Below are 21,858 nucleotides of genomic sequence, written 5' to 3'. Positions count from 1 at the left end.
TGGTTAGCAGCTGAGCTCTTAACCACTGTGCCACCAGGGCTCCAGAAAACAGACATATTAAGAATGTTCCCATTCAGTTTATATCAAAAAAATACAAACAACAGCAGACTAGCAATTCAAGTCTTGCTGAGGCTGTGTTATAAGTCCTGTCACTATGATGTTAATAAAATGGATTACTGGCAGTTATATTGAAGAGATCTACAAGATTAGACAGTGTCTTAAGCCAATCTCTTTTGAGATATAAAAGAGAGGGAAGCAAGCAGGGAGACAGGTGGAACTCATACCATCAAGAAAGCAGCACTGGGAGCAGAGAGTGTCCTTTGGACCCATGGGTCCTGGGTGGAGAAACTCCTAGTCCAGGGAAAGATTGATGAAAAGGACTGTCCTCCAGAGCTGACAGAGAAAGCCTATCCCTGGAGCTGACAACCTGAATTTGGACTTCTAGCCTCCTGTACTGTGAAAGAATAAACTTCTCTTTGTTAAAGCCATCCACTTCTGGTATTCCTGTTACAGCAGCACTAGATGACTAACACTTACCAAAAGATATTTACAAGACTATTCACAGTAGCCCTATTAATAATAGTTCAAAACTGGAAATGTATTTAAAAGTTGATCTACATTATAATGGGTTAAAATATTGTGTATATTTATTTAATGTCAGTTTGTTGTACTGTGGTGGCTTGTATGCAGCTGTGATACTGGAAGCTTTGCCGCCAGTATTTCAAGTACCAGCAGGGTCACCCCTGGTGGACAGGTTTCAGCAGAACTTCCAGACTAAGACAGACTAGAAAGAAGGACCTGGCAATCTACTTCTAAAAAAATTGTCCACTGAAAACTCTATGAAAAGCAGCAGAACATTATCTGATAAAGTGCCAGAAGATGAACCCCTCAGGTTGGAAGACACTCAAAAGACAACTGCAGAAAAGCTATCTCCTCAAAGTAGAGTTGATTTTAATGTTGTGAATGGATTATAGTTTTTGGTACCTTCATTTGCTAATGTGGGATGACTCAAAATGAAAAGAAACAACTGCAAACATCTGTTAATAATAGAATGTGGAGTATATGAACCATGAATCTAGAAAAACTTGAAGCAGTCGAAAATGAAATGGAAGGCATAAAGAGCAATATCCTAGGCATTAGTGAGCTGAAATGGACCATATCGGCCATGTTGAATCTGAAAATCATATGCTCTGTTATGCTGGGAATGACAAATTCCAGAGGACTTCATCATCAAGAAGAACATTTCAAGATCTATCCTGAAGTACAACACTGTCAGGGATAGGATAATATCCATATGCCTACAAGGAAGATCAGTTAATATGACTATTACTCAAATTTATGCACAAACTACTAATACCAAAGATGAGGAAATTGAAGATTATTACCAACTTCTGCAGTCTGAAATTGATCAAACATGCAATCAAGACGCATTGATAATTACTGATAATTGGAATTCAGAAGTTGGAAACCAAGATGAAGGATCAGTAATTGGAAAATATAACCTTGGTGATAGAAACTATGCTGGAGATCACATGATAGATTTTGCAAGAACAACTTATTCATGGCAAATACTATACTCGTGGACTTTGCCAGATGAAATACATAGGATTCAAATTGACTATATCTGCGGAAAGAGAAGATGAAGAAGCTCAATATCATCAGTCAGTACAAGGACAGAGGCCAAGTATGGAACAGACCACCAATTGTTCCTATGCAAATCGAAGCTGGAGAAAATTAAGACAAGTCCATCAGAGCCAAAATTCCATCTTGAGTATATTTCACCTGAATTGAGTGATTATTTAAAGAATAGATTTGACACATTGTATACTAATGACCGAAAACCAGATGAGTTGTGGGATGGCGTCAAGGGCATGTTACATGAAGAAAGCAAAAAGATCATTAAAAAGATAGGAAAGAACAAAATAAATGTCAGGAGAGACCCTGAATCTTGCTCTTGAACATAGGATATCTAAAGTGAATGGAATAAATGCTGAAGTAAAAGAGCTGAACAGAAGATTTCAAAGGGTGGCTTGAGAAGACAAAGTATTATAATGAAATGTGCAAAGACCTGGAATTAGAAAACCAGAAAGGAAGAACATGCTCTGCATTTCTCAAGGTGAAATAACTGAAGAAAATTTTCGATGTTCAAATTGCAATATTGAAGGATTGCATGGGCAAAATATTGAATGACTCAGGAAGCATCAAATGAATATGAAAGGAATACACAGAGTCAATGTACCAAAAAGAATAGGTTGACTTTCAACCATTTCAGGAGGTAGTAGACGATCAAGAATGGATGGTATTTAAGGAAGAAGTCCAAGCTGCACTGAAGGCATTGGTGAAAAACAAGTCTTCAGGAACTGACAAAATACAGTTGAGATGTTTCAACAAGCAGATGCAACACTGGAAGCACTTACTTGCCTGTGCCAAGAAATTTGGAAGATAGCTACCTGGCCAACTGACTGGAAGAGGTCCATATTTGTGCCAATTCCAAAGAAAGATGATCCAGTGGAATGCAGAAATTATCGAACAATATCATTATTATCACACAAAAGTACAATTTTGCTGAAGATAATTCAAAAATGGTTGCAGCAGTACATTGACAGGGAACTGTCAGAAATTCAAGCAAAATACAGAAGAGACCATGGAACAAGGGATATCATTGCTGATGTCAGATGGATCTTGGTGAAAGCAGAGAATACCAGGAAGATGTTGACCTGTGCTTTCTTGGCTATGCAAAAGCATTTGATTATGTGTACCATAACAAATTATGTACAACATTATGAAGAATGGGAATTCCAGAATGCTTAATTGTGCTCATGAGGAACTATATATAGACCAAGAAGCAGTCACTTGAATAGAAAAAGGGATACTATGTTGTTTAAAATCAGGAAAGTTGTATATCAGTGTTGTATCCTTTCACCATACTTATTCAATCTGTATGCTCAGTAAATAACCCAAGAAGTTACATGAAGAAGAAAGTAGCATCAAGACTGGAGGAAAACTCATTAACAACCCGCAATATGCAGATGACAGAACCTTGCCTGCTGAAAGCAAAGAGGACTTGATGCACTTACTGATGAAGATCAAAGACTAAAGCCATCAGTACAGATTACACGTCAACAAAAGGAAAACAAAAATTCTCACAACTAGACCTATAAGTAAAATCATGATAAATAGAGAAAATATTGAAGTTGTCGAGGATTTCATTTTACTTGGATCCAGAATCAACATCCATGGAAGCAGCAGCCAAGAAGCCAAAAGACACACTGCATCTGGCAAATCAGCTGCAAAAGGCCTCTTTAAAGTGCCAAAAAGCAAAGACGTCACTTTGAAGACTAAGATGTGCCTGACCCAAACCATGGAGTTGTCAATGGCCTCATATGCATGCAAAAGCTGGACAATGAATAAGGAAGACCAAAGAAGAATTGATGTTTTTGAATTATGGTGTTGGCAAAGAATATTGACTCTACTATGGACTGCAGAAGAATGAACAAATCTGTTTTGAAAGGAGTACAGACAAAATGCTCCTTTGAAGCGAGGATGGTGAGACATTGCCTTGCCTATTTTTCACATGCTATCAACAGGGATCAGTCCCCAGAAAAGGACACCATGCTTGGTAAAGTATGGGACAGTGAAAAAGAGAAAGACATTCAACGAGATGATTGGTGACAGTAGCAAGCCCAGAGCAGTGCATCCTATGGCGATGGACACTGGGCACGCCTCTGAGAGTTTACAAGTAGAACAGGAATCCCAATTAAAAATGTGTGCTCCCTCTCTTAAGGGATTCAGAGACAATTATTTTCTGTTCCCACTAATGAGAGCTCTGGAGCCTCCAAACCTGGTAAGTATTCCCAGCATGAGCCACCTCACACTTTCCCACTTCCACTGACTGTGACTCTAGAAATCGACCCCACATGTGCCAGTACCACTGGTATTTTTTTCCCTACGTTGTAAGCAGAAGAGGCTGAGTCTCCAGGTGGGGCTGTGATGTGAATTTGTAGATCCCACTGCTCAACAGCATCTGAGATTGGTTGAAATCAGATGGGTAAGTGCTGAATCAGGCCAGAATTTAAGTCTGGAATTTTCTATTTACCAGCTGTATAATCTGGGACAAATTACTTTATCTCTTTATATATCAGTTTCCTTATTCAAAAAATAGAGTTTGTCTTATGAAATAGCACAAATTCAATTAGATAAGACAAGTAAAGCACTCAGCACAGTACCTGGAAATATGTTAACACTCAATACATGCTTGTTAGCTCTCCTTGCTATTGTTGTTGCTATCATTGAGAGGTTTTGTAATTTACCCATAGCTAGTATATGATGCCAGAGTCTGTCTTACCCCAGAGTCTGAACTCTTGAGCACTAAGTCTTTCTGCCTCTTCCCATAGAAAAAAAAAAATTCAAGAGAAATAAAGTAAATTGTAAAATCATTAGATATCTACTGTGTCTTCCTGGAATGCCAGGTATCTTGAATACTGTTTCCTCTAAGTCTATTCCAACTTTCTTAGTTTCTGTTCTTCCATTACAAAGATTTACACAAGGCTCTTGTGACCAGGATACTGTCTCTTTTTTCAACTCTAAATGAATTTTTATCATCAAAACCAAACACAGACTAGCTAGACTCTCTATATCACTAATTTCAAGTTTTGAAAAGACAACCTGACCAGCTAAAGTTGATTCAGTTGACTTTATGGCTTAATCAGTAATGGCCAGAGGGTCAAGGTCATATGTCCATGTCTCTTGTTAACTCTTCTCCAGCCACACTGGTCTTAGGACCTTCACATATGCTGGAAAGTTTATGTCTACTCTTCTTACTTCTGTTCTTGACATAGTTACTACTTTAGGTCTTACGTTACATTTAACTTCCTGAAGAAGCTTTCCCTGAATTGTAATATAAATTATGTCCTCCAATTATAGTTTCTCAGTGGTACTTTCATGCCACTCCTTTTTAAACACCAATCAGTGTATATATGTTTACTTGTTTTATTGTTTATTGCCAGTCTCCTTTATTAGCCTGTAAGCTCCATAAAGGCAAGGGCAGTGCCTGTTTCAATTAACCTTAAATAACAGGTATTCCTCTCATAGAGTAGGCAATCAGTAAATATTTAAATAGATGAATAACTATAAACATGGCTCCATAGAATCACTCTGGCAGCATTCCAAAGAATGGGTCTACTCCATGTGGTTACATTCTCAAAGCAGTTGACAAATATCTGTAGTGGGTACCTATGGTAAAAATTAAGGTCTGCCCGCCTCAGGAGGTGGCTTTGCATAATGAACCAACTGCCAGGTTTGGAAGAAGAGAGACCTTAGTTTGAATGCTATTTTGGTCATTTATTACTACTATCCGTTGCTGTCCAGTTGATTTCAACTCATAGTCATCCTATAGGACAGAGTAGAACTACTCCATAGGGTTTCCAAGGAGTGGGTGGTGAATTTGAACTGCCGACCTTTTGGTTAGCAGCCGAGCTGTTAACCACCGTGCCACCAAGGCTCCTATTCACTTATTAGCTGTGTGACTTTAGGCTCGTCAGCTAACCTGTTTCCTGATCTGAAAATGTAGGGTGGTGACATATAGCTCATAGGCTGTGTGGATTAAATGATATAAGTTATTAGCCCATAGTAAACATCTCATAAATGCTTCTTATACCTACAATCTTGTCTCTGCAGCCTTTGCCTTTTCCATTCTTTCCCTTTTTGGAAATAACTCAAAGTCATCCAAATCTCTGGTACTCCTCCTTTCAGTCTTCTGATGTTTCCAGGATGTTCCAAAGATTCTACCATTTCAGGAATAGTCAAGATATCATTTCTCAGATGTTTTTAGCCATTTCCTTTATAAAGGAAATCACCTTAATTCCTTCCCCTTTACTTCAAAGCCTTTTAATACTTGTACCCCAAGGGCACAGCTGGTGGGGTGAAAAGCCTTTTACTCTAGAGCCCAGATTCATTGCTCATGTTCCTTGGGCAAGTTACTAAACTCTCTACAGCCCAAATCCCTCCACTTCACTCTATCTCCACAGCTACCACCCAGGGGTCCTAAAGGTGTTCCCTTACTGGTTTTCCTGCTTGCACTCTTACCCCTACAGTCCTCTACGTAGTAGCAGAGTGGTCTTTCCATATCATAAAATCAGGTCATGGCAGTCTGCCGGCTTAACCACCCTTTCACCCCTGCAAGCCTCTGACTGCACTGAAAATATCTAATTTCCCTAATTTGCACTCTGTGGACATATACGATCTGTTCCTGATTACCTCTTCAAACTGCTCCCTTACCTCTCTCCTTTTACTCGCTATACCTGAGCCATACTTTGCCTTATTTCTTCTCCTCCAAATGCATGCACTCATCCCCATGTTTGTACTGGCTGTTCCAGAATCTGAAATATTCTTCCACTCTTATTATAACCTAGAAAACCCTATGGTTCAGCTCTACTCTGTCACATGGGGTTGCTGCATTGAAAATAGACTCAACAGCACCTATCTACAATAACAAAAACAAGCGTTAGTAGAGGCAGAGCAGTGGAGAGGTTAAGGTCACAGATTTTAAAGTCAGAATTGCCACAGTTTAAACTTAACCTCTATTTCTTTCTAGGAGACTCAGTTCCTTCATCAATAAAATGGACATAACAATAACTACCTCATAGGGCTTTTTAAGATTTCAATGAAATAATGCACATCTATTAATATCCTGGGGGCCCTGGTGGCACAGTGGTTAAGCATTTGACTGCTAACCAAAAGGTCGGCAGTGCGAATCCACCAGCCGCTCCTTGAAAACTCTATGGGGCAGTTCTACGCTGTCTTATGGGGTCGCTATGAGTGAGAATTGACTGGATGGCAATGGATTTTTTTGTTGTTGTTGTTATTAATATTGTGAGGCCATCTTTATTTTATGCTTTTGCTTTCATTGAAACAATTTCAGGGCAAGGAAATCTCCTAAAGTGTCATCCTTCATTTTATTCCTTAGTTACGCCAATGACATGAAACCAGAAAACCATACCAGTGTCTCTGAATTCCTCCTCCTGGGCCTCTCTGAGCAGCAGAAGCAGCAGCCTTTCCTCTTTGGTATCTTTCTGGGCATGTACCTGGTCACTGTGGTGGGAAACTTACTCATCATCCCGGCCATCAGCTCAGATCCACACCTCCACACCCCCATGTACTTCTTCCTGGCCAACTTCTCCTTCACTGACCTGTGTTTGTCATCTACCACCGTTCCCAGGATGCTGGTGAGCATCCAGGCTCACAAGAACACTATCCCCTATGCTGGATGCCTGTCTCAGGTCTACTTCTTCCTGTGGTTCATTGGTCTAGATGTTTTCCTCCTGGCGGTGATGGCTTATGACCGGCTTGTGGCTATCTGCCACCCTCTTCACTACACCTTGGTCACGAGTCCCAGGCGCTGCATCCTGCTGGTGGCTATGTCTCTAATACTTGCTCAATTATACTCTCTAACTCACACAATTCTCCTGACTCAGTTATCCTTCTGTGCTGGCAACGTCATTCCGCACTTCTTTTGTGAACTTCTCCCCCTGTTGAAGCTCTCTTGTTCCAATACTTATGCTAACCAATGTGTGCTGATGTACTGGGGAGGGGCATTAACCATCTTGATCCCACTGCTAATCATCACTTCTTACATCCGTATCGTGGCTGCCATTGTGAGGGTCCCATCGGCAAGTGGGAAGTGGAAGGCCTTCTCCACCTGTGGCTCCCACCTCTCAGCAGTTTGCTTGTTCTATATGTCTGCTATTGGAGTGTACTTCATTCCCTCCATCGCTGACTCAGCTGGCAAGGACAGGATTGCAGTAGTGATGTATGCTGTGGTGACACCCATGCTGAACCCATTCATCTACAGCCTCAGAAACCAAGACATGAAGGGTGCCTTGGAGAGACTCTTGAGCAGGAGGGTACTACAATCTCCATGAGGCCAGAGACACCATTTTAGGAATTCAGGGGAAATCAACTTGCAGAGTTATCTTAGTGATCAAGTTCAAATCCTGATTCCACCATTTGCTAGCTTTGTGACCTAAGGTGACTTAAAATAACTTCACTTAGCCTCAATTTTCTCACTCATAAAATAGGGTAATAAAATAAACTCTGTCATGCAATGTTTTGGTGAAGGTCAGAAAAAAATTATATATATATATATATATATATATAGTTTTTGGGTTCTGTTGAGTGGATTCTGACTCATAGCAACCCCATGTGACAGAGTAGAAGTGCCCCACAGGGTTTTTACAGGAGCAGATCACCAGATCTTTCTTTCGTGGAGCCACTGTGTGGGTTTGAATCACCAGTCCTTTGGTTAGCAGCTGAGTGTTTTAACTGTTACAACACCAGGGCACTGTGTGTATATATATATATATGTATGTATTTGTTGTTGTAGTTAGGTGCCGAAGAGTTGTTTCTGACTCATAGCAACCCTATGTACGACAGGACAACAGAACGAAACACTGCCTGGTCCTCAGCCATCCTCTCAATCATTGTTATGCTTAAGTCCATTGTTGCAGCCACTATGTCAACCCTGCTCATTTAAGGCCTTCTTCTTTTTCGCTGACCCTCTACTTTACCAAGCATGATGTCCTTCTCCAGGGACTCATTTCTCCTGATAACATGTCCAAAGTATGTGAGACATGTATGCATATATCTATATGATTTTATTGTTCTAGATCCTGTGCTTAGGTCTTCACTATGTTCAACATATTCTTCTAAGGTAAATATTTTTATCATTTTATTGTACATATGAGAAACAGAGGCTCAGAGAAATTAAATTACTTGCCTAAGATTACACAGCTAGTAAGCAGCGGAGGCAGAATCTAAACCCAGGTATCTAACTCCAAAGTGCATATTCTCAATTATTATACTGTGTCTAAATGAACACGCAATCCACATACTCCTCAAAGTTATTAGTTTTCTCTCTCTCCTTGCTTTCCTCACACTGTTCACATACACAGCCCTGCTGCAGGGGGAGAAAAATCACAAAGTTTAACAAAGCAAAAAGAAAGTTTTACTTGGCATATATTCAAAAAGGCAAAAGTGGGAAGTGAAAAAGCATGCTGCTAGAGCCATGTCTGTTCCAGTCCAAGGAAATATTATAGAACAGAGAAAAGTGGGAAAATGGACAAGCATGCTGCTACAGCCATGTTTGCCCAAGTCCAAGGAACGTTAGAGAATCATCAGTATATATTAACATTACAAATAGGCAAAATCATTGAAAGCTTCACCTTTTCACAGATTGGCTAGAAACTGTGATCTTACATTTTGAATTGTCGTTTTTAACAATCATTGGTCAGGTTTCAGTAACAACAGTCAGAAGAGTCTTCATTGGTTCAAGAAATTTTCTACTCACTAAATGCTAAAAGATAAGAGTTAAAAGTCTCTTGTGTTCTGGTTGATTGGCTTATGTGAAAGGTTCCCTAAAAGACTTTTTCCAAGATTATCCTAGCTTTTGTCTTTATACTTCAGGGCCCAGTCGATGTGTCCTTGTGAGTCCTTGTGAGTCTTTGTGAGCCCTAATATTCTCTGTGCTCAAGGACAGGGAATAATGATTCCAATATTATTTTCTAAATCAGTTCCAAGGACAACCTCTCAATACTAACAAATGATTTGAAGACAGGGCAAGGCAAATAAGAAGCTAGAGGATGGAGGTGTAAAAGCTCTCAAAGATCCTGATACCTCCCAAAGGAAGCATGCCCTTTGGGTGAGCATGAGTCTCTAGTTAGATATTCTGAAATGATTTAAGAATCCGATCACATGATCAGAGAGAGGGTATTTGCATTATATTTTGAGCTGTCATTGAGTTTCTTTCACTGAACCATGCTTTAGCACTATACCAACAGCCTGAGTTTATATTTGTTAAAATATAACTGTATCAATTTTATTACTGCATCTCCTCTAAACCAAAAAACCAAACCCACTGCCATAGAGTCAATCCTGATTCATAGTGACCCTATAGGGATGCTAATAAGGATATATTCTAACAATATGCTAAGGAGAACTTTTTGAACCTGCACTGCACTGTACTTTGTCAATCTCTTCCCTATGTAATTCTGACTCTAATAGGATCTCACTAATGATCTTAGACTTTCAAAATCTTTTTTTTTTTTTAATGAAAATAAGACTTACATGGAGTCAGAAATACCTGGGTTCATGTATTAGAGCTACCATTCACCACCTGTGTGACTTCCAAAAAGTTATCAACATTTTTAAGTCTCAGTTTCCAAATGTAAACAAATGGGATAGTAATGGTAACTATAATAACTATCACCTAAAGTTTTGAGAGTTCAAAATTATAACACATAGAAAGTGCTATGATCTGCAAGCTCTGCTTCAAGCAGAAACAAACACAGATCATAACTAGCGCCTCTGACTTTGAGAGGGAGAGAAGTTTGATATTTGCCATTTTAAATGCACAAAGGGACATGTCTACCCTGATTTTTGTTCTAATAAATGAATCTCTGGCTCCAGAAAATTAGCTTCCAATCTTAAAAAGATATTGAGGATGTGTCTCAATATAAAATAAGGGTATATCATGCCCCTGGACCACCTTCCTCTTGAATGGTACATGCAGTTTCCGTTATCTGCTACCACCCACGCCTTGTATCGATGGTGACCAGAATTACAGTAGCAGCAGCAAATTTCTGACTTTGAATCATAAGCATAGTCTTGAAACAGGCTGCTCAGCCATATCTTGAACAGTACCTGAGCCATTTTTTTTCCTTCTTCTTTCTTCTTTCTCCTTTCTCTTCTTTCCCTCCCCTAGCCCATCCCTGTGTCCAAGTACAGTCCTGGTGTTAGCTCCTCCAAAAGGTTAAGTGTTAACCAAAGTTTCCTCTAAGGACCATGAAAAACAAGTGATATTGATCTAAGCCTGTCGAATAAGACAGCCACCCCCTGAACCAATGTGATAATGGCACAAAAAGATGAACATGTTTGAGATATGACCACTGAAACCAAACAGAAGAAAGAGAACGCACATTCCTCAAGTCCCTAAAACCTGTGGCCCCTTTTCCCTTAAAAACCCTAGCAGACCTGTAGTTCAGTGAGGCAGGTGACTTTAGGAAGAGATCATTCCCCTCTGTCTCCATATATCTAATAAAGTTCTTGCTACCCACCTCACCCCTGTCTCAAGAATTGGCTGTTTGTGGCAGGTGGCTCTAACTTGCAAAATTGTGGTAACAGACTGATCAGTGAATGAATATCCAGAGAGCATTTTAACTGGCAGTCCCTGGTCTACATGCCACTGACTACATCAAGGAAATAGTTGAAGATCCTGAAATCAGGAACTTTAGATCTACATGTCGCCTCACCAATAGACTGGCAGTCTCTCATTTGTCTTTCTTGACATGTCTGTGCCTTTGTGCATTTTATTCTTCATACCTTGAAAAACTCTCCCTATTCTATGTTTTGTAATGTCTTATCCTCACTTCAAAATCCATCATGAAATGTTACCTCTTCTGTGAGGCCTGGATTCATTTATCCCATCAAATTGACCATTTGCTGAGAGTGGACTCAGAATCAATTGGGCTTGACCCTCATAGAAAATTATACTGGGGTAAAGAGAAACTAGCAAGACTTTTCATGTTCAAGCAGGCCTCATGTGACATACTGGAATATTGAGGCACTCCAAACACTGCCAGTTTTCCTCTCATGAAACATTTGAGGAGTTCTAGAGCAGCATGTAGGATGGGATGTGGACTCCCAAAAGTCGTACTAAAATTTCCTATAATCTTGTGGTGCTTAGGAAACAAGATCCTATGGCTGGGAGGAGTCTTTCTCAAGTAACAGCAGATGTCTGCTTCAAGATAATTGCAGATATTGAAGAAGAAAGGTCATCACTAGACAAGAGAGGCCACATATTATATGATCCCATTTATATGAAATGCCCCAAATAGGCAAATTTATAGAAAGAGAAAGTAGATTAATGGTCTCCATCACAACAACAGGAATGGGGAGATTATGGGGGAGGGGGAGGATGGGACCGTGGTGGTGGAAATGGGTGGCTAGGGGGTTACCGCTAAAGGGTCTGGAGTTTCTTTAGGGGATGATAAAAATGTCCTAAAATTGATTGTGGTGATGGTTGTACAAGTCTATGAATATACTACAAACCATTGAATTGTACATTTTAAATGGCTGAACTGTACACATGAGTTATATCACAATAAAGCAATTACCAAAAAATAATTAATTGGATGGTTTAATAGCAAGCTGAACACAGCAGAAAATAAAATTAGTAAACTCATAGCTGAATCACAAAAAGAAAAACAGAACAGAACCAAAAAAACAATGAGGGAAACACTCAAAGCGTTTATCATATGCATGCGTATTCAGAGTCTCAGAAGGAGATGATAGAAAATAATGGGGCAGAGGCAATATTTGAAGTGATAGGGCCTGAGATTTTTCCAAAACTAATGACAGATTGTTTCATATCATATGATATTAGGTATGATTATAGGTTCTTCTATCATGCAGCTAAATGAAAAGCAGAACCCTTTGTTACCTATAGCTCCAAACAAGAAAAGCCTACTATGCAAGGTCACACAGGGGGTTTCCCTGGGGACAGGGTAACCATGAGCCGGAAATGTAGGAGAAGACTTTTGTATGGCAAGAAGGGTGGGGTTAGCTATGTTTTGCAGACTCCCTGGGAATTGGGTATTTTGAATAATTCTGGGCTCCAGGGCATAGGAGCTGATGCTAATGGTTTGTTGCCTGGCCCTGGGGCATGGGGGCCCCAGAGTCTGGGAGCCCGATAAGGGAAGGGGTTACAGTGTGGATTTAATCAGCTGCCCAAGAAGGGAAAGTGACCTACTTCTATCCAGGGCCTCAAAACTGGGTCAAAACAGCATTTCAAAAAGAACTATATTGCACCAGCATGTGTTCACAGATTCAAGAAGTCGAATGAAATCAAAGCAGGGTAAATTCAAAGTAAAATACAACAGCCGTATAATAGACAAACTGCAGGAGACCAAAGAGAAAAAAAACTCTTAAAAAAAAAAAGGAAGAAAGAAATTAGTGGGAAAGTAGTAAAAACAAAACTGACAGCTAATAGAAATTGAAATATAAATGCCACTGCATCCCTGTCCTCTGGTGAAACAATTCTGAGTTATGTTCAGTACAGTTTCTCATTGGTTTTCTTGCTTCCTTGTCTCTTTTCCCTACTCTCTCATGTTAGTGAGTCAACCCAAAATGAGCATAAGAACAGCCCAACTGAGCCCAGCCCAAATTGCTGACCCTCAGAAACATAAAGTAAATGATTGTTATTTTTTTTTTGAACACTGAGTTTAGGGGTGGTTTATTATGCAGCAATTGATAAATGATAAAGGCTTCATCTGAGGCAAATGACTGTCCAGATCATATTTGTCTTCTTCAAAATGCCTGTCTTCCCACATTTTCTCTGGACTAATAATTTGGAATAGATTTCAGCATAGTCCCAACAAGAAACAGCTGTCCCTGCTGTGGGAATACATACCTTATTCATCATAAGAGGAGCAGAATCTGGCTTATGTATACCTGCAATAACTACAGGAATACAAATGCAAAGTAAATCTTCACAGTATTGGAAAGCAAGTGATGGAACATAAAGCTGTATGGGAAAAATTGTTTGATGTGGGAGCACTCTCATATGCCCCCGGAGACGGAAACACCTGAAACAAGTTCTGAAACACTGCTGAGACCCAGTGCTTCAAACTGGTTTGAAATGGCTCAGTCATGGCCCATAGAAAGAAGAGCAGCTCAAGTGTTGCATAGAAACCAAACATCTCACCTGTCAGATCTTGACCTGAATAGGAAACAGGCTATGGAGCCCTGGTGGCCCAGTGGTTAAAGGAACTGACTGCTAATTGAGAGGTCAGCAGCTCAAACCCACCTGCCACTCTGCGAGAGAAAGATGTGACAGTCTGCTTCTGTAAAGATTACACCCTTGGGAACCCTATGGGCAATTCTACTTGTGGCTGTGAATCTTAAAAACTGAGGTGCTGGCGTATCTGAATTTGGTGACTTCAGACCTAAATTAAAGACTCCATTCTGAATTAAACTAAGATTTGCATTTCTTCTTTTCTAAATAACCTGTTCAGCCTTCATGTCGAAGTTTTAGTACTTGAGAAATAAAGGCAAGAGTCAGAATTTCTACCCTAGATAAAGAATTGCTTGGTGCCTGTAAAGAATGTTTACATAACTGGCCCCAGAGAAGGTTGACCAAGGCCAACCAGGGTTTAGAAGAACTGATAATGTTAAATGAAGTTAGAACCTGTAAATAACTTAATATCCAAGATAGGTACATATCAAGTCTTTTTTCCACATTCTGACTCCCAAATTAAATCTTTGCTAAGTGAGATTTTTCCACTGTATTTCTTCTAGTTCTTCATAAATTTGGAACTAGGTAGAGATTGTTGTTGTTGTTGTTAGGTGCTGTCCAGTCAGCTCTGACTCATAGTGACCCTATGTACAACGGAATGAAACACTGCCCAGTATAGACTAAGTTTGTTAAAATAAGGAGACAGATTACAGTTGAAAAGTCTTGAATGTAACACAAAGAGTGCAGAGACTGGAGTTTTAACTTATGTAAATAAACTTGCTATCTTAACTGCTTTTGGGGAATTCACCCAGTAAATGTCTAGGCCCTAATTCACTCCTTCTTAGCCTGATGGGCAATATTTACATTTTGAAAGGCTTCAGATTTAGAGCTCTTTTAATATTCACTCTTTCCTAACCAAATGGTCAACTTTACATTTCAAGCACTCCAACTAGGTTTGACTCAGTCTGCAATCCAGCACTAAATCCCCCACATCAAGAATGTTTATAATGTCTCACTTTAGAAATATTGTCTTAGTCAAAGCGTATAAGGAATAAGAGATTTGTGTTAGGCTAGAAATTGACATTAAGAAAGTTTGTAGCTTGACAACCCCTTATAAATTTCTCCTTCCTTCCCCTGCACCCTCTTTGATGTGAAGGTATTTGTCTTTGTTTACTCTCGCTGTTAAATACCCCGCTGTTCTCCCTGCAAGGCAGGACATGTGCTGCAGTCTGTTTGAATGCTGTGTGTTTCTCCATTTTAGAAAATGTAATAATACCTTCAATAAAAATTTTGGCTTTAATTTCAGTGAAGAGTCAATCTAGTGTTTTTACCAGAATATACTGTTTCCTACAGGGTCACTATGAGTTGGAGCCAACTCAACAGAAAGGGTTAGGGTAAATAACAAACTAGTCAAATTAGCTATTTTCATGCTTTACTTCACCTGCTCTTTTTTTGCTGGGAAAGAAATTCCACAATGTTTCTCAAACCTGGCTGCACTAGAATTGTCTGCTTTGTTTTTATGAAAGATACTAAGATCTCATCTCTAAATAGTTCTGGAGCTTCAGACAAAACTAATCTGCAGCCAGAATTGAGAAGCACTGACATCCCAAAAAAGGAGAGACAGCCACAAAGAATACAATTGAGCAAAAGATTTTATGCAAACTACTGGGAAAGAAAAGGCAAGGCCTACATTCAGAGAGGTAACCAATAAGAAACAATTTCAAAGATAGACTAGATGGTTCCAAAAAACAGCATGGCCTCTACTGCAAATGGTCTGTCCCCATAGAATGAATCCTCACTGTTCATCTTTCTTCACCAGTTCAAAGGAGTTCACACTTTAAGGCTCAATAAAATGTCACCTCATGAGTAAAACTATAACTGACCACCTCCAGGCAGAATTCTTCTTTCTGTGTCCCAAGACTTACGTATGACAGCTATCACTATCTGACATGATTAGCATTTGCATAAATGTGTGTCTGTCTCCACCATCTATAGATAGGAACAATACGTTAATTATTTTTGCATTTTACCAATAGTGCATGGCACAGTACCTGGGGCGTGGCATTCGCATATACATTTGTTGAATATAAATCTCTCTATTGGTACAGACATTAGCATTGAGAAGCAGGATACTAAAGCATGTAAGAGTTCAGACTCCAGAATCAGACAAGATTTATGGAAAAATCATCATGATCAGGCCTGTACTATAGTTAATTGCATATGTGCAATTACATATATTCACGTGTGTGCAACTACATATCACATAGAAAGGTGAGCTCCATAAGGCAGAGAATCAGTATCTCCTGTGTCTGACACAATGCTTGGTAAATGAGAAAGATTAAAAAATGATGGCTTGATTTTATCTTCTAAAAATACACACACTTTCTTTAGAATAGCTGCAAATAAAGTTTTCAATCATCTTGTCCCAGTCAGGTTCAGATCACACTCACTACACCAGAGAAATATTTACATTTATAAAAAATGCAAATTCTTTATGAAATATACTAACCATATACATTGTCAGATTTGGGGGTTTAAGGAACTAATTTTCAAGTAATGTTTCTCTAAAAGCTAAGCAAAAAAGTGCTTTATAAACACTTGAGCCCTCCAAATTGTAACTTCCAAATATGTATATAAGATTAAAGTCCCTGAGAAGAGAGTGTGTTAATTCCAAAAAGCCCTCTCAGTGCAGTTTTCATGTCACTGTTTCTGAGGCTATAAACGAAGGGGTTCAACATGGGGGTCACCACTGTGTAAAATACAGCTGCAACCTTTTCTTTCTCCCCTAAGTGTGAGGAAGGGGGGTACAAATAGACACCAATTGCTGTGCCATAAAACAAAAAGACAACAGTTAGGTGAGACCCACAAGTGGAGAAGGCCTTTTGTCTGCCAGAGGCAGATGGGACCCTGAGGATGGTGGTGATGATACGTGCATATGACAGGATGATCAGTGAAAGAGGACCAGTGAGTATCATGGAGCACACAAGGAACAGGGCTATCTGGTTGGTGCTGGTTTCTGAGCAGGAGAGCTGTAGCAGAGGGAGTATATCACAGAAGAAGTGATGGATGGTGTTGCTTGCACAAAAAGATAGCCTAGCCATGAGCAGGGTGTGTAAGAGGGCAGCAAGGTTAGTGAAAATCCAGCATGCTGCAAGAAGGAGCACACACACAAGAGGACTCATGACTGTAGGGTAGTGAAGAGGCCTGCAGATGGCCACAAAGCGGTCATAGGCCATCACCCCTAAAAGGAAGTCATCCAGAGCCCCAAATGTCATGAAAAAATGCATCTGGGCTAAGCACTCCCCATAGGGTATGGTCTGACTATGTGTCTGGATGTTCACCAGCATCTTGGGGACCGTGGTGGTGGAAAAGCAGGCATCAGCAAAAGAGAGGTTGGACAGGAAGAAGTACATGGGGGTGTGGAGGTGCAGATCAAATCTGATGGCCAGGATGATGAGCATGTTGCCCACAACAGTGACCAGGTACATGGCCAGAAAGATGCCAAATAGGAGAGGCTGCTGGTCTAGCTTCTCAGAGAGCCCCAAGAGGAGGAATTCAGAGACACTAGACTGGTTGCTTCTGTCCATGTCACTACTCCTTCTGGAAAGAAGAAAAAAGACAGAGAGAGATAAGAAATATGTAGAAAGGTGATACATGTGGCCCTCACTGATATAATCATGTCCAATTCACTTGTGTCTAAAGTTTCAGGTGCTTAGACCTTCCCTTCTAAATCAGCCCCATCTCTTCCCTACTCTTCAATGCACCTGGGAAAGGAAAATAATCTGGCAGGAAGATTAGGAGACAAAAGCAAAGTGACAAGTACTGGTTAGAAAGATGAGTTCCAGATTACTTTCCTTCTTGCTACATATCTGCTAAGGTCCACTTTCCCTGGCTTCTACATCCTCAGCTAACACACAGGCAATGAGACTTGCCATTTATTGGTCCATAAGCACTATACGATGCAGCATCTAACTGAATACTCACAAATATGTGAAGTATATGTTTTTATTAGCCACACTTCACGGATGAGTTGTACAAAGCTCAGCAAGATTAAGTCACTCTCACAATTGCACAAAGAAGATCGTAAGTGACAAACTGGGGCTCTGAAGCCAAATCTCATGTTCTTAAATACTTTGCATTGCAGCCACCTTGGAGATAAACTTCTCCCTCTGCAGAAGCAGGCAGACATAGGAAGATCTCCCTCTGCTCATCACAGAATGGTCTGAGAGAAAAGGGAAGTAAGGCTGGATGGAATCTCTGTGGGTCTCAGAGGGAGAGTATAACCCTGCCCCTTTCTCTCAGCACTCACCATATTTATCTGGCCCAAACAGCATTCATCACCAAAGGAATCCTCACCCTATTCCTACAGTTCTCCCTTTTGATCTCAGAGGACCAGACCTCAAGCATCTGGGGCACTTCTCACCTTGGAACAAAGAAAAGTGAGAGAACCCAGGGTTGTAGGTTGCAGTGGGCTGGCTAGAAAGCAGCAACCCATATTTCAGCAATGGATATTAGAAGTTCTTTGTGGAAATTATGATAGGAGCATTTCTATATTCTGGGCCTCTAGAGTGCAATTCCCCTGGCAGCTTCTCAGAGACAAACATGAAATAATTGCCCTAGCTTCATACTTGGCTCCTTAGGCCCAGGACTTACCAAGGAATGTGAGAAGAGAAAATGCAAAATGTGTTGGTGATTTTGTATTTGATAAATTTTTTACCCAATGGGCATGTGAATTGTCTATTCTTAGCAGTGAAGATTTCTCTGAGCATTTCCTAGGAATGCTAGATGCTGTGGCAGAAGGAAATCAGAACAGGATGTAGAGAAAACCAAACTCTGATTTCAAACCTGTCAAAAACTTTTCTTAGCCGTGCTACCTTGGGGTGGCTTGTTTTACTTTGTGAAGCCCTTGGGTTTCAACTTTCTTGCTAAGGTGACTAATACACTGCTGGCTCCCACCAAGCAAAATGATCCTTGAGAAACATAGGGAAACAAAAAAAAACAAAATCCAAGAAATAACTAAAATTACATAAACATTTAGAAATTCAAGGGTGAAGGAAGTGTGATATAAGCTGGAGTATGATTTTTTTTTTTTTTATGATATGGGGGAAGAAGAGTAGTTTGAGACTTGGTGTAAGGAAGAAGTCTATTCATCCTCTGTGAGATGATACATTGAGAATAAATGGGTTCAGGTCTGCCCTTGCCTCTCCCCTCTCTTTATCTTGGAAAATCAGGCCTTCATCTTATTTCACAAATGAGTACAGAGTCTCAGGCTTCTATACAAAAGCCTTTCTTGAGGGTGAAGTCAGAGAAAACAGATGATAAATGAGTAGTCTAAGGCATTCACTCCTACAGCTGTTCCAGACCAAACGTAGTGACTTCCCTAAACTAATTCTATAACGAGTGTCTCTCTAACACTATGTAGCTGCTGTCTCTGCTCACTTTTTTGTTGTAGTTGTGTACATTTTTTGTTGTTGTTGTTGTTAAACCTAGTTTCCTAGAGGGTCATCACTGCATTACCATAGATTAGAAGTCACTCAAGGATTGGTCAGACAGCCCTGGTGGCACAGTGGGTTAAAGTGCCTGGCCGCTAACAAAAAGTTGGCGGTTCAAATCCATCAGCCGCTCCACAGGAGAAAGATGTGCTAGTCTGTTTCCATAAAGATTACAGCCTTGGAAACCCTATGAGGCAGCTCTACCTTGTCCTGTAGGGTTGCTATGAGTCGAAATAGACTTGACTGCAGTGGGTTCAGTTTTTGGTGGTTATGGTTGGTCAGGGGCTGCTCAGACCCAACAAGGCTTTCACCCTTTACTTTGGATCTGTATGTGGGTTGAGGAACACATTCAATATTCAGTTAGTGCAAATCTGCCCTAGCTTTTTAAATTTTTTTAAGGCTGCCCTAGCTTTTATCCACTGGCAAGTCTGCTTTTGTCTTCCGTATATATACATAAGTCCTTGGATTCAGGCAAGGGTATGCAGAGAGCTTGGCCCTCTTGGGTGTCTCCTGAGCATGCCTGAAACTTTGCACATGTGTTCAGCCTTTCAGACTGCTAGGGTTGCTTATCAAATCTCACTATAACCCAAAAAACCCAGTGCTGTCGAGTTGATTCCAACTCATAGCAACCCTATAGGACAGAGTAGAACTGCCCCATAAAGTTTCCAAGGAGTAGCTATCTTATTCCCCAGATCTCCCTGTTAAATATCTGACAATCTGTTGCTGGCTCTAACCAGTATTGCACAATCCTCAGCAGCTGCTAAGCAGATAAACTATTGGAATTTCCTCTGAAAGTCAGTTTATTAAGAACATCTTGAGGGGATGGAAGTGTCCTCCAGATGCAGGATATACACTGAACCTATAGCCAAAGTATAATGCTGTATCACCAATAGGTAGAGTACAGGGGTCTGGGAACCTCAAGGTGCAAGTAGATTTGATCCCTCTCTCCAACACTTCCACTGAACAAATTGGTGAATTTATGCTTCTCCTACTGAATTTTTAGCCTCCCTGGGATTAGAGATCCCAGTCTCCAGAAAGTAAATGCTTTCTCTGTGACACAGTAAGAGTTCTATTGAACCTGCAACTACTGCCTAGTCAGTTGAGCTTCTTATGTTGGCAGGTTGGGAAGCAAAGGTGAAATTGTCTTTTCTGACAGAGAATCAACCCTGCTAATCATAATCATGAGAAGCTAAGGCATCTGTGACTTAAAGGGGGCAGAGATGGGTATATATGGAACTTGGGATATTCTTTGGGGCTCCTCTTGGTGCTTCCATACCTGGCAAGAACAGCAAGCGGGCAACTGCAGCAGCCACAACCTAACAAGAGCAAGGTAGCTAGGGGTTTAGATCAACCCGGGATTGATCCGAACAAACAATCTAGACCATCAGAAGTGCTGGTAGAGAGTGAGAAACTTTTAGAATGTTTGAGAAGTGAGGAAAATAATGAATATCTATTATGCATCAGGAGCAGCTGTTGTTTTTTCCATTGAGCCTTCCATCCTAAGTCTTTATTAGCAACTTCAGTGAATAAGTGACTCTGCCTCCACATCCCTTGGAGGGATGATTCTGACCCTCCCTCACAAATACTACAAAGAAACGGTGCTTGGCTTTGAGGGAATTTAAATTGGGGAATAGAGGAAAGCAGCAGGGAACTGCAGACAGGCAAGAAACAACAAATAACAAGTGGCATACAGTAGGAAAATAATTTCTGCCACCGTCCCTGTCCCTCTCCCAGCCAAGTGGGCCACTGGCTGCTATAAACTGGAGTAGTGGCCCCAGAAAAAGTGCTTGCTTCCCTAACCGCCATAGCCCCTGCTTGAACAAAGAGACAGGACCTCAAGCTTTTGCTCTAAAATAAACAAGGCAAACCTCCCCAGGAGGTCTGATTAGTGTGCCAGTAACTCTCCCATCTAGATACCATCCATCACAAGCCTACCATGAATTACTACAGAAGGCTTGTGCAGTGGAGTCTGCTCTCACAGTCAACAATCTACTGGCCTCCCTGCACACTCCATAACTCTGAAACCAACAGGACAGACCTCCTGGGGAGTCATTTCAGGGCTGTCTGCTCCCCCTTTCGGTTGGTGCTGAGGACGGCTGACTGAGGCTGCTGTGTGCTAAAAAACAGGCGTGTTTAGTGGAGCTATACCCACAGCCAACATAATACAGGGAGGGCTCTGATAGCAACAAGACAAACCTCCCTGGAGGTCCGTTTGGAGTGTGACAGCCCCCCCCCGGACACTGTCACTTGGAAGCCTGCTGTGAATTACTACAGAAGGGCTCTGCACTAGAGTCCGCTCCCATAGTCAGCATTCTGCCTGAGTCCCTGTGTACCCCATAGCTCTGGCTTCTGAAGCCAACAGGACAAACCACCTGGAGGTCAATTGGGGTTAGTCTGCCTCCACTTCCAGTTGGCACTGGGGACTGCTGACTGAGGCTGCTGTGTGTTCAGAAGCACGAGTATTGCGTGGAGGTTGCATTCACAGCCAACAATCTACTGGGGGGACTCTGATAGCAACAAGGCAGACCTCCATGGGAATCCATAGAGTCTAGACTATATAGAGGACACACCCTCCCCCAT

At 40.9% G+C, this 21,858-nt stretch overlaps 2 protein-coding genes across 3 annotated transcripts; one reads left to right on the top strand and one right to left on the bottom strand.

Moving 5' to 3' along the window:
* The first annotated feature begins 6,823 nt into the window (after window positions 1-6,823).
* LOC100667096 (olfactory receptor 1G1-like) lies at window positions 6,824-12,913 on the top strand. Of its 2 annotated transcripts, XM_003407468.3 has the most exons (2): window positions 6,824-7,893; window positions 12,786-12,913. In XM_003407468.3, exons 1-2 carry the CDS (start codon window positions 6,978-6,980, stop codon window positions 12,893-12,895), a joined length of 1,026 nt encoding a protein of 341 aa, XP_003407516.2. In that variant the 5' UTR covers window positions 6,824-6,977; the 3' UTR covers window positions 12,896-12,913. The 2 variants fall into 2 exon arrangements, with proteins under 2 accessions (XP_003407516.2, XP_064146958.1); XM_064290888.1 differs by lacking the exon at window positions 12,786-12,913 and having other exon boundaries at window positions 6,824-7,958.
* Window positions 12,914-16,425: 3,512 nt separating this feature from the next.
* Window positions 16,426-18,155, bottom strand: LOC100666812 (olfactory receptor 1M1-like). The gene has a single exon (XM_003407467.3). It carries the CDS (start codon window positions 17,440-17,442, stop codon window positions 16,426-16,428), a length of 1,017 nt encoding a protein of 338 aa, XP_003407515.3. The 5' UTR covers window positions 17,443-18,155.
* Window positions 18,156-21,858: the final 3,703 nt, after the last annotated feature.

The sequence above is a fragment of the Loxodonta africana genome, chromosome 9 (genome assembly GCF_030014295.1).
Source record: "Loxodonta africana isolate mLoxAfr1 chromosome 9, mLoxAfr1.hap2, whole genome shotgun sequence".
NCBI lineage: Eukaryota > Metazoa > Chordata > Mammalia > Proboscidea > Elephantidae > Loxodonta > Loxodonta africana.
The sequence above is the reverse complement of the archived record's forward strand: the minus strand, read 5'-3'. Positions and strand labels throughout refer to the sequence as shown.